This window comes from Chlorocebus sabaeus, chromosome 12 (genome assembly GCF_047675955.1).
Source record: "Chlorocebus sabaeus isolate Y175 chromosome 12, mChlSab1.0.hap1, whole genome shotgun sequence".
NCBI classification, from domain to species: Eukaryota; Metazoa; Chordata; class Mammalia; order Primates; family Cercopithecidae; genus Chlorocebus; species Chlorocebus sabaeus.
The window spans coordinates 105,365,401-105,380,695 of NC_132915.1; the positions used below are offsets into that span (position 1 = coordinate 105,365,401).

General features: G+C 49.0%; 1 protein-coding gene across 12 annotated transcripts in view; it reads right to left on the reverse strand.

Moving 5' to 3' along the window:
• Positions 1 to 410: 410 nt before the first annotated feature.
• The window catches only part of FNBP1 (formin binding protein 1), a 159,712-nt gene continuing 144,827 nt past the window's right edge, over positions 411 to 15,295 (reverse strand). For 4 of the 12 annotated variants that reach the window (XM_008005952.3, XM_008005949.3, XM_008005943.3 and 1 more), the window contains 3 exons: positions 14,910 to 15,031; positions 14,462 to 14,598; positions 5,029 to 9,509 (listed from right to left, as the gene is read on the reverse strand). In XM_008005952.3, the coding sequence (XP_008004143.1) occupies positions 9,331 to 9,509; positions 14,462 to 14,598; positions 14,910 to 15,031 (438 nt within the window). In that variant the 3' untranslated portion in view covers positions 5,029 to 9,330. Of the gene's footprint in view, positions 3,689 to 5,028; positions 9,510 to 14,461; positions 14,602 to 14,909; positions 15,032 to 15,295 lie in introns of those variants that run through there. The other 8 variants (XM_037994172.2, XM_073022010.1, XM_008005936.3 and 5 more) reach the window with 4 other exon arrangements.

The window sequence follows — 15,295 nt, forward strand, 5'->3', positions numbered from 1 at the left end:
CAGAAACTACTGATTCCAGCCACGCCACCAGGAGTACCAGCTTGAGCACTGGTGACACGAGAGCAATGAAACTCAGGCGTGCCCTCATTTCACCACCTCCTCCTGCCCCAGCCCCAAGCAATGGGGTCCCCAAAGAGCTAGAGTAGCAACCAGTTGAATGTGCATGCAAAAAATACTCCTAGTCATAAGGAGCCATCAGAATCCTTGCACTAAATCAGCCCGAATTTCATGTCACCACGGTCTAAGAGCCTCCCCCTCCACTGTGGATGGGGGTGGAATTTAGAGCTGTCTAGGTCTCCAGCTCCTCCCAGGGGCCAGCTCCCCAGCCCAGGGGGTTTCCAATGACACCAGACTGCTTCCGCAACTAGGGTCATGTCTTCATGCAAGATAATAGTCCCATGACACGGTGCCAGAAGTTATACTTTATTTTAACACGTAGAGGATTAACATATAGTTACAAGGTCAATATAAGCCTTCCAATGGAAGCTCTTTATTTGGTTTAATTCCATCTCCAGAGACAAACAGGCAACTCTAGGACCTTTACAGTGGCGACTGGCCTCACACAGCAAAATGCCTCCAAAGTTTAGAATTAGTGCAACACACACACAAACGTCTTAAAGGTGCTCAACATCAGGTTAAAATAGAATTCTGGACCTTTAAAAAAAGTTTTTGGATGATAATAAGCACAGGAGGCAGAGCCAATAAGAAACATGAAACCAGTGTTTCTGGAAAAACACTTAGCATTAACGTCACTTTTTTGACGTCGTGTAAACCTTTCTTCTGTAATGACAGATGTTACCAAAAGGCATCGAGACCTTTGTGCTGTGCTGGTTAGACAGGCTGCAGGCTTATCTCCAAGGCGAGCGGGACAAACCCCCCCACGGAACAACCCATCACAACCTTCCGTGCCTTTTTATACTTTCCTATCCTGCAAATGAAAAACTGGGTAAAGGACAAGTTCCTCTCTTTCATTTTGTTTCTAAGTACTTTTCAGGGCAGGCGCTTTTAAAATTAGTCATCTTACAACACAACAGTATTCTAGCACGGCGGTGAAGTGACAGGCGGCAGATATGGGGCAGGAAGGAGACGCTCACGGGAAATTCCACATTCTACTCTATGTGAACTGCTCCAGAAAAATACAGACATGATTTCACAGTAGGATTCCCAGAGTCAATGATACATAGGACTAACTGACCTCCTCTAAGAAGCCCGGCTGGGGCAGCAGTGAGCTTTACATGGAGCCACGCGGATGGGCCAGGAAGCAACACCCAGGTTCAGCATTTAAGAGCACTCGCTGTAACATTCTTTTCGGACACGGGTGGTGGAAAAATTTAAAAACACGGAGGAGTGACGGAGATATAAGCATATCCTATACTGGGGGTGACGGTCATTCAAAGAGCAAATTACTGCAGCTTATACCTTTTTCACTATGTTGCAAGAAATGAATCTATCCTGACGCATCATATGAAAGATGCGATGCACATGCAGATCCCATTTTAAAGAACCGTTTCACATCCTCATGGAGTGGAGAGTGGTCCACTTGAGTTGGTGAGGTCAGAAGTTCCTGGAGATCCCTGTCGGCCCTGTTGGCGGGGGAGCCCTTGTGGAGCTGTGCAGGCTGCCGCACTCACCATGCACCTGTTGGTTTGCAGGGATAGAGGCGCGGCCCTGACTCTTCTCACCCTGAGTCATCCCAGCTTGTCTTTTGTCAAGTTGGTCCTCCTGCGTGTAATGGGTGCACCACGCTTAGGTCACAGGTTGCAGGGACCGGAAGCCCATGGCTCTGCCGCAGCCCTGAGTCTTCAGTGGGCGGTCTGCAGCCCCCCAGGGAAGAAACAGTCAGAGAGGCTCATGCTCACCCACTTTAAAAACCTGAAGCCACTTCCTCTTCACCTGCCTGGGCCCCCGTGCTTGTGGTTTCTCGTCCCAGAGGGCTGGTGGAGCTGCTCCGGAAGGGTGCTGTGTGGTCAACCCTGGTTGGCTGAGAGGAGCAATTTCCTGGTTTCCACAAGTAAAGATGGCCCCATCCCTTGGGACCTGTCCTTTCTGTCCCTGTCCCTTTGGCTTCTACAGGACTTCCTTGTCTCACATTCGTAAACAGCAAGAGGAACTGAGGATGCTTGAGGGGACCACCTAGTTACAAAGCCAAGCAAATAAAGCTGCCCGACGCCATCCCTAGGCTTTGGTGGCGCTCTCAGTCACAGGAGCTCTCAGCCAATGGTTCCTCTTGACTGTTTCTGCACCAAATGAGAGGAGGGGCTGCTCTGCTCTAAGGTATGGGGGGCCACAGATTAGGGGATCTCAGGTTTTCCTCAAAGACCCACACAGGAAAAGAAACTTAGCTCTAAAAGCAAACTCAACTAATTCCACATGACCTGAAGAGCACGTGATAAATGGGGTGGTGGTGGTGGGATCCCTCAACGGACCACGAGAGGCACGGGGTCTTTGGTGATTAAAGTGCTAACCTTGGTGGGGTGCAGTAGCTCACACCTGCAATCTCAGCACTTTAAGGCGGGCGGATCACCTGAGGTCAGGAGTTCAAGGCCAGCCTGACCAACACGGTGAAACCCCCTCTCTACTAAAAATGCAAAAATTAGCCAGGCGTGGTGGTACACGCCTATAATCACAGCTATTTGGGAGGCTGAGGCAGGAGAATTGCTGGAACCCAGGAGGTGGAGGTTGTAGTGAGCCAAGATCATGCCACTGCACAACAAAGCGAGACTCCGTCTCAAAAACAACAAAACAAAACAAAAAAACGAGAAGTGCTAACCTCTTCAGATGCTAATCCTGGGGCTCCTGGAAAGGAGAGGATGTTCGCTTTCCAATGAACCGGTGCAGAGGGGAGGGCCTCGCTCACAAGCACATGGTCTACAGTCCTCAGGGACAGGGAAGTGATGCAGAGGACAGGCGTGGGCTCCTCACGGCCGGTGGACACAGGTGAGCCAACAAGGCGAGCTGGAATTCGACCTCCAGCGTGGACCTTCCCAGGCCACTGAAAACAGGGCGCCAAACCAAAATGTGTGTGCACGCGTGTGTACTGGTGGGTGTGCCTGTGGGTGTGTGTGCACCTGCCCCCCTGCCCACCAGATGCTCTCAGTTCTAGGGGATAGTGAAAGGGTCAATGTTTAGTATGAGGAGCAAGCCTAGAATCCAAAAAGGACCACTGAGGACTTCACAGACTCGGGAGAAGAGGAAGTGTTTTCTACAGCAGACAGGCGGGGACACAGGGATGACATCGAGTGCTCAGTCCGCCTGGTGTGTGCCGGACCTGCCTTGTCTCCTCAGGGGACCCATGATGACATTTTCACTAAAGGCACTGTGTGAAGCGTGAAAGGGCCGCCAGGACGGGCCCGGGTGGACCGAGGACCCAGGAAGGAGCAGGCGGGGGTGTGTGTCCCACCGTCTCAGTGGCCTGCGCGGGGTGGGTTGGGGGAGTGATGAGGACTGACCCGAGCCGTGGGGGTGGGCGCTGGCGAGACTTGTCCCCCACGAGGTGGCCCGGGCTGGGCGGGAGGACAGGGCCACAGGGAACATGCTGTAGAGAGAGAGAGAGACCGCCCCGCAGGGATGGGGCTGCGGAGGGATGGGCCGTCCACAGGGCAGGGCACTGGAGGCCTGTGGGGACAAGCAGACGGAGGCTCCTCCAGGAAGGTTCACCTGAGGCTCGCAGGCACTCCCCTCTAGGAATCTACAACACAAAGAGAAACAGAAAGAGAAACTCGCTGTTAGAGAGGATGGCGCGGGTTCCAGGCGGGCATTTTGCTCTTGGCTACAAATTGCACCGCCCTGGGAGGGGAGGGTAGTGGGAGGGGAGGGAAAGGGTGGGAGGGGGCATCTTAGAGCAATTGGTTACCACAGGGCAGGTCTGAGATGAGGAACTTTCACGGTTTTCTCTCTAGTCTTTAGCTGGTCTTTCCTTCAGGGTTAAGAGAAGCCCAAACAGGAGACTGATGAGGCCATCCGCCCCAGCTCATCTTTCTCACAAGTTTAGAGAGAAAGTATGAAACGGAGGCCAGGGCCGGGCGTGGTGGCTCACGCCTGTAATCCCAGCACTTTGGGAGGCTGAGGCAGGCAGATCACGAGGTCAGGGGTTCAAGGCCAGCCTGGCTAACATGGTGAAACCCTGTCTCTACTAAAAATACAAAAATTAGCCGGGTGTGGTGGCAGGCACCTGTAATCCCAGCTACTCGGGACGCTGAGGCAGGAGAATTGCTTGAATCCGGGAGGCGGAGCTTGCAGTGAGCCAAGATCAGGCCACTGTACTCCAGCCTGGATGACAGAGCAAGACTCCGTCTCAAAAAAAAAAAACCAAACAAACAAAAAAACGGAGGCCGGTGCAGTGGCTCACACCTGCAATCCCAGCACTTTGAGAGGCTGAAGAGGGAGGATCACATAAGCTCAGGAGTTCGAGACCAGCCTGGGCCACAACATAACCAGACCTCATCTCTACAAAAAAAATTTTTTTAATTAACCGGCATGTTGGCATGTGCCTGTAGTCCCGGCTATTTGGGAAGTTGAGTTGGAAGGATGGCTTGAGCCCAGGGAGGTCAGGGCTGCAGTGAGCCAGGATCGCGCCACTGCACTTCAGCTTGGGCGACAGAGTGAGACCTCGAATCCAAAAAGAAGAGAAAAGAAATGCATCCGTTTCCTAGAACGGTACAAGGAACATGAAGGCCCGATTCTCTCAGAAGGAAACTCTTGGCGCTTCGGCAGCACAATGTAAAATCTTTGGTGAAAAGGAAAACCTGTCATTCTGTATTCATTCAGCAATAAACCGTGAAAAGCTCTTCATCTCAAGGAGAGAGAAAAGAAACAAAAGAAATACAGACTTCTCAGGCCCTGAGTGCACGCAGGATCAGACACGGGAGGTGCCATCATTTAAAGGAGGAGGTGGGGGTGGGAGGCAGAATTTTTTAAAAAGCATTGGGCTAGAAAATTCCCTATTACTGGAGATGAAAGAGTTAAATATTCACATTACACAGAATAATTTTCTTGGAAACATGAAAAGTCACTTAAAATACACAATACTGAGAAAAAATATAACATTTATTAGAGAGGCGGATATGAGGGTACAACTAAAAGATGCCAGTCAGAGTCTTTTCTCTTAGGATGAGAATAGAAAGAGACAATCATATTGCTGTATTCAAACAAAACTTACTCAGAACCCCAGAGTTTCTAATAAACTCCAGGGCGGAGCCGCAGCGGGGACCTAGCTCCCCGTGCGAGACGCTTCGCGGCTTTCCGGCAGTTATAAAAACAGAAAGGTCATTAGGCAGCAGGAGAACCCATAAAACAAACAGATAAAATTACAACATTAAAACAACTCATTCAAGTACTGCTTGGAGTTTTTACGTTGCAGTCTATACACATGTATTCTGTGAGGGGAGTTATGAAAATATTTAACAGAGAGCAATCGAAAAATCGAAAAACCATAACAGAAAGTCACAATCCAATGGACCCACCAGAAGTTACTCTAGTCTAAATAGTTTGGCAATTATTAAATAAGCACATCGTAGACAACACACACACACACACACACACACACACACACACACACACACACACACACACACAAGGTGCACCGGCATTATAACAATAAAACAGCTGCACTGAGTTATGGGCCTAAGAAAACAGTGGCTTTGCCCCATCAGATGGGTTTAAGGAGGGCAGTGTTTGTGGGCAAGTTGGACAGAGTTATAGACAGAGTAGGGCGGAAAGGCTTCTCTGTACGTATTATTAATCTCTAAGTGTAACTTCCAAATAAACGGAGAAAATTATATAAGTAGCTGAGATTTTGCTGCTTTTATTTTAACAGAGAGGCCGGGCGCGGTGGCTCAAGCCTGTAATCCCAGCACTTTGGGAGGCTGAGACGGGCGGATCATGAGGTCAGGAGATCGAGACCATCCTGGCTAACCTAGTGAAACCCCGTCTCTACTAAAAATACAAAAAAAAAAAACTAGCCGGGCGAGGTGGCGGGCGCCTATAGTCCCAGCTACTCGGGAAGCTGAGGCAGGAGAATGGTGTGAACCCGGGAGGCGGAGCTTGCAGTGAGCTGAGATCCGGCCACTGCACTTCAGCCTGGGCGACACAGTGAGACTCCGTCTCAAAAAATAAAATAAAATAAAAATAAAAAAAATTATTTTAACAGAGAACTGCTAGAAGATAATAAAGTATACTTTGGGTGGAAATGGAAATTCCCGGTTCTTTGGAATTTGGTTTTCTAATATTTCACGCATTGATGAGATGGACCTGAAATTTACAAAATATCTTTAACTGTTTAGTCAATATTACAGAGATTCACCTGGTATAGTACTGAGACATACAACGTAATGATCACACATTTAAAATTATCATAAATGGATGTGCCCAAACCCCTCCCACCCCATTCCCCCTGAAACCAACTGAGCTGTTTTCTGAATTAAATTTGAATAACGAAATAACTAAATTTGAATAATTAACTAAGAAAAAAACCGCATAGCTTGACCAAACGCCTTTTTGCAAAGCCGACTTTTACAAGGTTAATGCCGTCTCCCTATTTTCGAGTTTTTCAGTGGTTGCTTTGCTTTGTCCAGGAGTTCACAGACTGGAAATGAGTTTGTCATCGGATAGAAAGATCGGATTTTAACACCTTAGGTTTCCCATTCACTTGTTTACTGGGGTAAAGCTGGAAACTTCCTGTTGCTCATTGGAACGGATCCCTGTGGTTGAAGGGTCAGCTGATTTTCTCACTGCAGCGCTTACAAAGAGGCCTGGGGTCAGGATGGGCAGCTTGATTGATATTATGTCAGCAAAAGTTTCCAAAAGTAATTTGGGCCTGGCGCGGTGGCTCACCCTGGAATCCCAGCACTTTGGGAGGCTGAGGTGGGCGGATCACTTGAGTTCAAGAGTTTGAGACCAGCCTGGCCAACATGGTAAAAACTGGTCTCTACTTAAAAAAACAAACAAACAAAAAAACAACAAAAAAAACCAAAAATTAGCTGGGTGTGGTGGCGGGCACCTGTAATCCCAGCTACTCGGGAGGCTGAGACACAAGAATTACTTGAACCCGGGAGGCAGAGGTTGTAGTGAGCCAGGATCGTATTACTGCACTCCAGCCTAGGTGACAGAGAGTGAGACTCTGTCTCAAAAAAAAAAAAAAAGAGGCTGGGCGCGGTGGCTCACACCTGTAATCCCAACACTTTGGGAGGCTGAGGTGGGCAGATCAAGAGGTCAGGAGATTGAGACCATCCTGGTTAACGCAGTGAAACCCGTCTCTACTAAAAATATAAAAAATTAGCTGGGCGTAGTGGTGGACATCTGTAGTCCCAGCTACTTGGGAGGCTGAGGCAGGCGAATCGCTTGAACCCAGGAGGCAGAGGTTGCAGTGAGCTGGGATTGTGCCACCGCACTCCATCCTAGTGACAGAGCGAAACTCCATCTCAAATTAAAAAAAAAAAAAGTATGTTTTTTAAAAAATCAGGCTGTCACCAAGTAAAGGTTAACAGGCTGTGAGAATCTTGAAACACAGCCACAAGCAACCACAACCCCCACTGGGTTCTGGAGCCCGAATGTGCAGCTACTGCTTGGAAAATCAGTTTTAAATGGACTTGAGCTGATAAAATGAACCCACAAGGTAGAGGAAGGGGCTAATTTCCCACTTGAAAGTAGGAGGGACACAAGGAAATCACTTTCACAATCAAATGAAAAGAGAATCTGAGCCAGCACCTTCATTCTGACCCATTTGTAGTGGGTTCTCTATGATCTCGGGGTGGATTCTTGAGATGGGCACAGTGAACTGCCTGGCAACCATCTACGCATGTGACCAATTTCACTATCTAACCTCCCACATCAATGCCAATTTGAAAATGCAAATTCTCATGTGGCCTAGATTCCTTTCGATGTGATGAGACATTTTATTTCATTCTGGCTACAGTTAATTGTGTACAATGAGCCAGAAATTCTAAAATAATTTCCAGTAAATCCAAACTTTGCCAATGATTGAAAGCAAAAACAAAAACAAAAACAAAAAACAAAAGCAAACCCCCAAACTCTCTGAACAGCGACGTGCTGAGATCTGAGATCTGTGTCTGTGGGAAGAAGCATTTGTTGCCGCACCACGTTTTATTTATAGCCCCACCTGGGCAAGCATGGATGCAGCTCTACTTGTAAAACCAACAGAAACAGAACCAAGTGTGAGAGAAAATCACAAGGAGCTGACGCGTGGACACGCTCTGCTTTTAAGTAACTGCATCTAAACAGCACTAGCACATCTGATCAACTGTCAATTTGGGCCGGGCGCAGTGGCTCACGCCCGTAATCCCAGCACTTTGGGAGGCAGAAGCAGGCAGATCACTTGAGGTCAAGAGTTTGAGACCAGCCTGGCCAACATAAGTGAACCTGTCTCTACTAAAAATACAAGAATTAGCCGGGCGTGGTGGTGCGCACCTGTAACTCCAGCTACTCGGGAGGCTGAGGCACGAGAATCGCTTGAACATGGGGGAGGCGGAGGTTGCAGTGAGCCACTGTACTCCAGCCTGGGAAACAGAGCCAGACCCTGTCTCAAAACAACAACAAAAACAACAAAAACACAAAAACAACAACAAAAATACCTGTCAATTTGATGACATTTGGAAAATCAGCAATGCCATGTAAAAATCAACTGGTCAATCCACTGAACTTTTCTAGGTTTCAGCTGGTTGTCTGGGATCATACAGATATAACAGGATACTCGTGATGCCCTACCAAGGATGCTGACCATGTTTAAGTAAAAATACAGTTTTGATGCCAATATAAGAATCTTACTTACTCCTTTACTCAAGGAGGAGGAGATGTTATTTTACTTGTGACTTCCTCCCAAGTGAATGAGTATACAATTTAACAAACTAGCACAGTTCAGTTTAAGTTACAATCTGTAACCTCCTAATGTAGCTCAGTGTATGGTGGACACGAGATATAAACAAGAATAGGGAAGTCTTTGGCACCTGCAAGATGTGTGCCGGCTTTTAAATTCAGAAAGATTGATTAGAAGCTACAATGCAACATTTTTTTTTTTAATCTACAGATACCACCAAAAGAAGAAATGCTTATCAGATTTCGAATGACACAGCTGTAAATTGGCGGTTGGCAGCTTTCCACATAAAATTTTCATCAGTAAGTGAAACTTGATCACAGCCCAAACTAGACAAGACAATTCAGGTGCCCGGACCCTGAAGTCCCCTGTGAGACTACAGGAACGCGCGCACTGTGGTGCTCGCCAGCCAGTCTCTTGAGGAACTGCCTGCAACAGTCACGGTTGTGGGGAGAAACAACTCCATTTTTTTTTAAGTTTTTTTTTTTTTTTTTTAAATGCTATTAAATATAAGTCTTAGCACCTTTGGCATTTTTGTCCAAACAGACTTCGACATACGAAGTGGGGACATAACCCTCTTCATCTTCATTTCTCCGAATGCGGGTCCAGCCATCGCCTTTGTCTTCCTCGATGACATACAGTGTCTCTCCTTCAACCACGGAGATCGTTCCTTCATTCTGACCTGAAAAAGCAACATCAGGGTATTTTAGATGTCTCGGCAAACGCAGGTAGAAAGCCAACAGTGGCCTTTGCCATGAAACAAGTGTCATCGAAGATAAAGTCCATACAAAATCCACCCCACGTGGGCCTTCTCTGACGCACTGACCCCTCGCCCACTGCCTCAAAACCGCCTCCTTCTGCACAGAAATGTCGTCACCCACTGCCTCAAAACTGCCTCCTTCTGCACAGAAATGTCAGGGTTCTTACCTCTGTCTCTCTAGGGACCCTCTCTAAGGCCTCCAGGGGCCTCTTTCTCCTCCCTCCCAGAATGGCAAGTGTTTCCCCACCGGGAAAATCTTTGGTCCTCTTCTCTAGTCTTCTTCTGTTTCCCTTGGATCTCTCTCGGGGGAAAGGTACCCCCATGGCTCCAACTGCTTCTCTTTGGTCTGCTGGTTTTCTTGGGGGGAGTTAGGGGGATGGAGTCTCACTCTTGTTGCCCAGGCCAGAGTACTGTGGTGCGATCTCAGCTCACTGCAGCCTCCGCCTCCCCGGTTCAAGCAATGCTCCTGCCTCAGCCTCCCAAGCAGCTGAGACTATAGGTGCACACCACACCCGGCTAACCTTTGTGTTTTTAGTAGAGACGGGGTTTCACCATGTTGGTCAGGCTGGTCTCAAACTCCTGACCTTAAGTGATCCACCTGCCTCAGTCTCCCAATTTTTTTGTTTTGAGACACAGTCTTGCTCTGTTGCCTAGGCTGGACTATGATGGTGTGATCTCTGTTCACTGCAACCTCTGCCTCCCGGGTTCAAGTGATCCTCCTGCCTCGGCCTCCCAAGTAGGTGAGATTACAGGCATGTGCCACCACGCCCGGCTAATTTTGTATTTTTAGTAGAGACAGGGTTTCACCATGTTGGTCAGGCTGGTCTCGAACTCCTGACCTCAGGTAATCTGCCCCCTCGGCCTCCCAAAGTGCTGGGATTACAGGCGTGAGCCACCACGCCCGGCCCAGCTGCTCCTCCTTAAACACTGTCCTCACATACTGCTTCCATTCTGGTACTTTCTGTAGCCAAGATTCCACTTTTCCTACTGTCTGCAGCACACCGCACCTAGACATGGCCCCAACACCTGAAACAACACAGATGAGCCTGGATTCACTGTTCTTCCTCCTAACTGTATCCTCCTACTTTTCCACTTTCCCGGACCTCTCCATCCTCTCAGGAATGCAACTCTGGGAGCCATCTTGGCTTTCCTCTCCTTTCTCTTCCTGGCTTCTGATCAGCCCCAAATCGACGCAGTTTGTCAATGGCGGCATCTCTGTATCCATTCCTTGAACAAGGCCCCCAAGACCTTCTGCTAGGATCATTTCAAAGGCTGCCCCCTACCCCAGTTTTCTGCAAGGCAAAGAGTTTAGGGAGCTGTTAATAGGGCAACAGGAATGGAGGGGGATGGTTGGAATATGAAGTAAAACTGGGAACATTTAAACTGGTACTTCTTTCTTATTTTGTCACAATGAACATACAGTCTATTAAAGGCTCTGAAAAGTCCTGTAGTAAAGAAATCTGTAAAACGTATTTATCCCAGGGCTTCCCAAACTTACTTGAGCTCTGATTGCTATTTTTTAAAATGTATTCATTATATTAAAATGCAACTTTTTCATAATTTTGTTATTTTTTATTTTTTTAGAGAGACAGGGTTTCACTCTATTGCCTAGGCTGGAGTGCCGTGGTACGATCATAGCTCACTGTAGCCCTGAACTCCTGGCCTCACCCTCCCAAAGTGCTGGGATTACAGGTGTGCTGCCACTGAGCGTGGCCTGATAGCTTCTTTCATGGCCTCCTTATTAACGTTCCGCAGGACATCATTTCAAGGTTCATCAGTTTAGAAACACTAAACTAGTTTATCTTTTCTTTTCTTTCTTTCTTTTTTTTTGTTTTTGAGACAGAGTTGCCCTCTGTTGCCCACACTGAGTGCAGTGGCGCAATCTCGGCTCACTGCAACCGCCGCCTCCTGGGTTCGAGCAATTCTCATGCTTCAGCCTCCCGAGTAGCTGGGATTACAGGTACCTGCCACCATACCTGACTAATTTTTGTATTTTTAGTATAGATGGGGTTTCATCATGTTGGCCAGGCTGGTCTTGAACTCCTGACCTCAGGTGATCTGCTCACCTCAGCCTCCCAAAGTTCTAGGATTACAGGCATGAGCCACCGCGCCCGGCCTAGGCTGGTCTTTCTAACCATCCTCCCTGTTTTCTAGTTGATCCTACACATCTGACAATGACTTTCCTAAGGTACAGCTCTGACTGCATCAACACCCTGCCAGAGGCTGACCTTCAACAGCTCCTCAATGTTTGCCACATAAAATCCAGATGTGGATTTTAACCTCGCCCCCATTGGCACTTCCCACTTTGTAGTGCCACATTTCACTATTAGGACTTAAGATATCTAAGCTCCAGCCACACAATGCCCATTTTTGGCCACACTCCCCATGCCATGGCAAGTTCTCCAAACTTCCTTAAGGAAGTGACCTAATTCTCCCTTGTCCTCCCCATTCCTCTGTATCCCTCCTCTGGCAAACACTGCAAGCTGTCTGCTTTTATTTTTATTTTTATTTACTTTTTATTTTTTAATTTTTTTTTTGAGAGGGAGTCTCGCTCTGTCACCCAGGCTGGAGTGCAGTGGCGCGATCTCGGCTCACTGCAAACTCCGCCTCCCGGGTTCATACCATTCTCCTGCCTCAGCCTCCAGAGTAGCTGGGACTACAGGTGCCCCACCATGCCTGGTTAATTTTTTTTGTATTTTTAGTAGAGACGGGGTTTCACCATGTTAGCCAGGATGGTCTCGATCTCCTGACTTTGTGATCTGCCTGCCTCGGCCTCCCAAAGTGCCGGGATTACAGGCATGAGCCACCGCGCCCGGCCTATTTTTATTTTTTGAGAGGGAGTCTCCTCTGTTGCCAGGCTGGAATAAAGTGGCGTGATCTTGGCTCACTGCAACCTCTGACTCCTGGGTTCAAGTGATTCTGCTGCCTCAGCCTCCCGAGTAGCTGGAATTACAGGCATGCACTACCATGCCCAGCTAATTTTTGTATTTTTAGTAGAGATGGGGTTTCACCATGTTGGCCAGGATGGTCTCGATCTCCTGACCTCATGATCCACCCGCCTCAGCCTCCCAAAGTGCTGGGATTACAGGCGTGAGCCACTGTGCTCAGTCACTGCTCGCTCCTTAAGTGTGTCTGCCTGATCTCCCTCCAGGCAAGTGCCATACCATACGACCAGCATCTCCCCTCTTCACGGGCCTTTACAAGACAGGAGTGCTATAGATATTAAATATTAAATGAATGGATGAAATGATCATCCTCCATATCATCCGCTGCAGTGAAGCAAGAACCAAAAGTCAAAATATACAACCAAATAATAATCATACCATGAGTAGGATAAAAGCATAGTAGAGAAAGATCTGGAAGGCTGCTGCAGCTTTTTTTTTTTTTTTTTTTTTGAGACAGAGTCTGGCTCTGTCGCCCAGGCTGGAGTACAGTGGTGCTATCTCAGCTCACTGCAAACTTTGCCTCCTCAGTTCAAGTGATTCTTGTGCCTCAGCCTCCCAAGCAGCTGGGATTACAGGCACATGGCACCACGCCTGGCTAGTTTTTGTATTTTTAGTAGAGATGGGATTTCACCATGTTGGTGAGGCTGGTCTTGAACTCCTGGCCTCAAGTGATCTGCCTGCCTTAACTTCCCAAAGTTCTAGGATTACAGGTGTGAGCCACCGCACCCAGCCAGATCTGGAAGGCTTCTAAAGAAGGTTCTGGTCACAGAAAGAGAAGAGTGTGGCTAGGCACAGTGGCTCACACCTGTGATCACAGGACTTTGGGAGGCTAAGGCGGGAGTACTGCTTGAATCCAGGAGTTCAACACCAGCCTGGGCAACATAGTAAGACCCTGTCTCTAGTGAAAAGTACAAAAAGTACAAAAGTACAAAAATGAGCTGGACATGGTGGTGCTTGCCTGTAGTCCCAGCTACTCAGGAGGCTGAGGTTGGAGGATCACTTGAGCCCAGGAGGTCAAGGCTGCAGTGAGCCATGATTGCACCACCGCACTCTAGCTTGGATAAGAGAGTGAGACCCTGTATCAAAAAAAAAGAAAGAAAGAGAAAGAAAGAAAGAAAGGAAGAAAGGAAAGAAAGAAAGAGGGAGGGAGGGAAGGAGGGAGGGAGGGAAGGAGGGAGGGAGGGAGGGATGGAGGGAAGGAAGGAAGGAACTCAGGAGCTGCTCTTGGCCATTTAACCCAAAGGAAGGAAGGAAGGAAGGAGGGAGGGAGGGAGGGAGGAAGGGAGGGAAGGAAGGAAGGAAGGAAGGAGGGAGGGAGGGAGGAAGGGAAGGAAGGAGGGAGGGAGGGAGGGAAGGAAGAAAGGAAGAAGGGAAGGAGGGAGGGAGGGAGGGAGGGAGGGAGGAAGGGAAGGAAGGAAGGAAGGAGGGAGGGAGAGAGGAAGGGAAGGAAGGAGGGAGGGAGGGAAGGAAGAAAGGAAGGAGGGAAGGAAGGAAGGAGGGAGGGAGGGAAGGAAGGAGGGAGGGAGGAAGGGAAGGAAGGAGGGAGGGAGGAAGGAGGGAGGGAGGGAAGGAAGGAGGGAGGGAGGAAGGGAAGGAAGGAGGGAGGGAGGAAGGGAAGGAGGGAGGGAGGAAGGGAAGGAAGGAAGGAAGGAAGGAGGGAGGAAGGAAGGAAGGAAGGAGGGAGGGAGGGAGGGAGGAAGGGAAGGAGGGAGGGAGGGAGGGAAGGAAGAAAGGAAGGGAAGGAGGGAGGGAGGGAGGGAAGGAAGAAAGGAAGGAGGGAAGGAAGGAAGGAGGGAGGGAGGGACGGAAGGAGGGAAGGAAGGAGGGAAGGAAGGAGGGAAGGAAGGAGGGAGGGAAGGGTGAAAGAAGAATGACTCAGCTATTACGGTTTTTAAAAGGCAGGGGAATCCAGCGGACACGAAATGTCACCTTCAAACGTGTAGAGAGCTTTGCATGTCCCTATGGCAGGGAGGGGCTCCTCATCATCAAACTCGTCGTCAAAATCCGTGGCCAGCACCTTCACCTCACTCTCCTGACTCTGCTCCTCTGTGTAACTGCCATCTGGGCTGCTCAAGAAAGGAAAACACAAAGCAACTAAAGCGACTGACCCCAGGGAGGACTCAGGTTGAGTCCCTGTGACTGGAGAGCGCTTGCAACCCCCGCCCCTCAGCGAGTGCTGCACCTGAGACTACGGTAAATCATCCGCAGGCTCAGATCCCACACCCCATGTGGCAATGGGGAAAGTGACAGGTCAATTGTAACAGACATTTTGGCATTGAACAAGTGCCTTATGCTCATTCCAGATTCCGAAATTTAGAAATAAATACAAAGCCAACAGGCTCCCTTGCCAGAGGCAGGCGCTGTGCAGATACTGTACCTCTCGCGGTCCTGGGCGCAGTTGTTGACCGTGGGCGGGTTCTGGCTGTCGTACAGTCCGCTCTGCCGGCGCGCCTGCTCGCTGCGTGCTGGGAGCCGGCCTTCAACCTCAGCCAGCCAGGCCTGGAGACAAAAGCAATGAGAGACTCCAACCTAAGGTCCTCTGAGGGCCAGCCCAGAGTGTCCTAAGGTCCCAAAGGCCATCTTAAGACCAGCCCAGAGCGTCCTAAGGTCCCAAACTCAGGGGCTGCTCTTGGCCATTTAACCCAATGTGAGAAAGTCCGCACCGGGGCGCAATGGCCATGTGTTCTGCATTCGACTGTTTAAATGTACTCAAGGGCAGCTGCTTCCATTTCACCCAAAGTTGGAGACAGAAACAAAGCCATA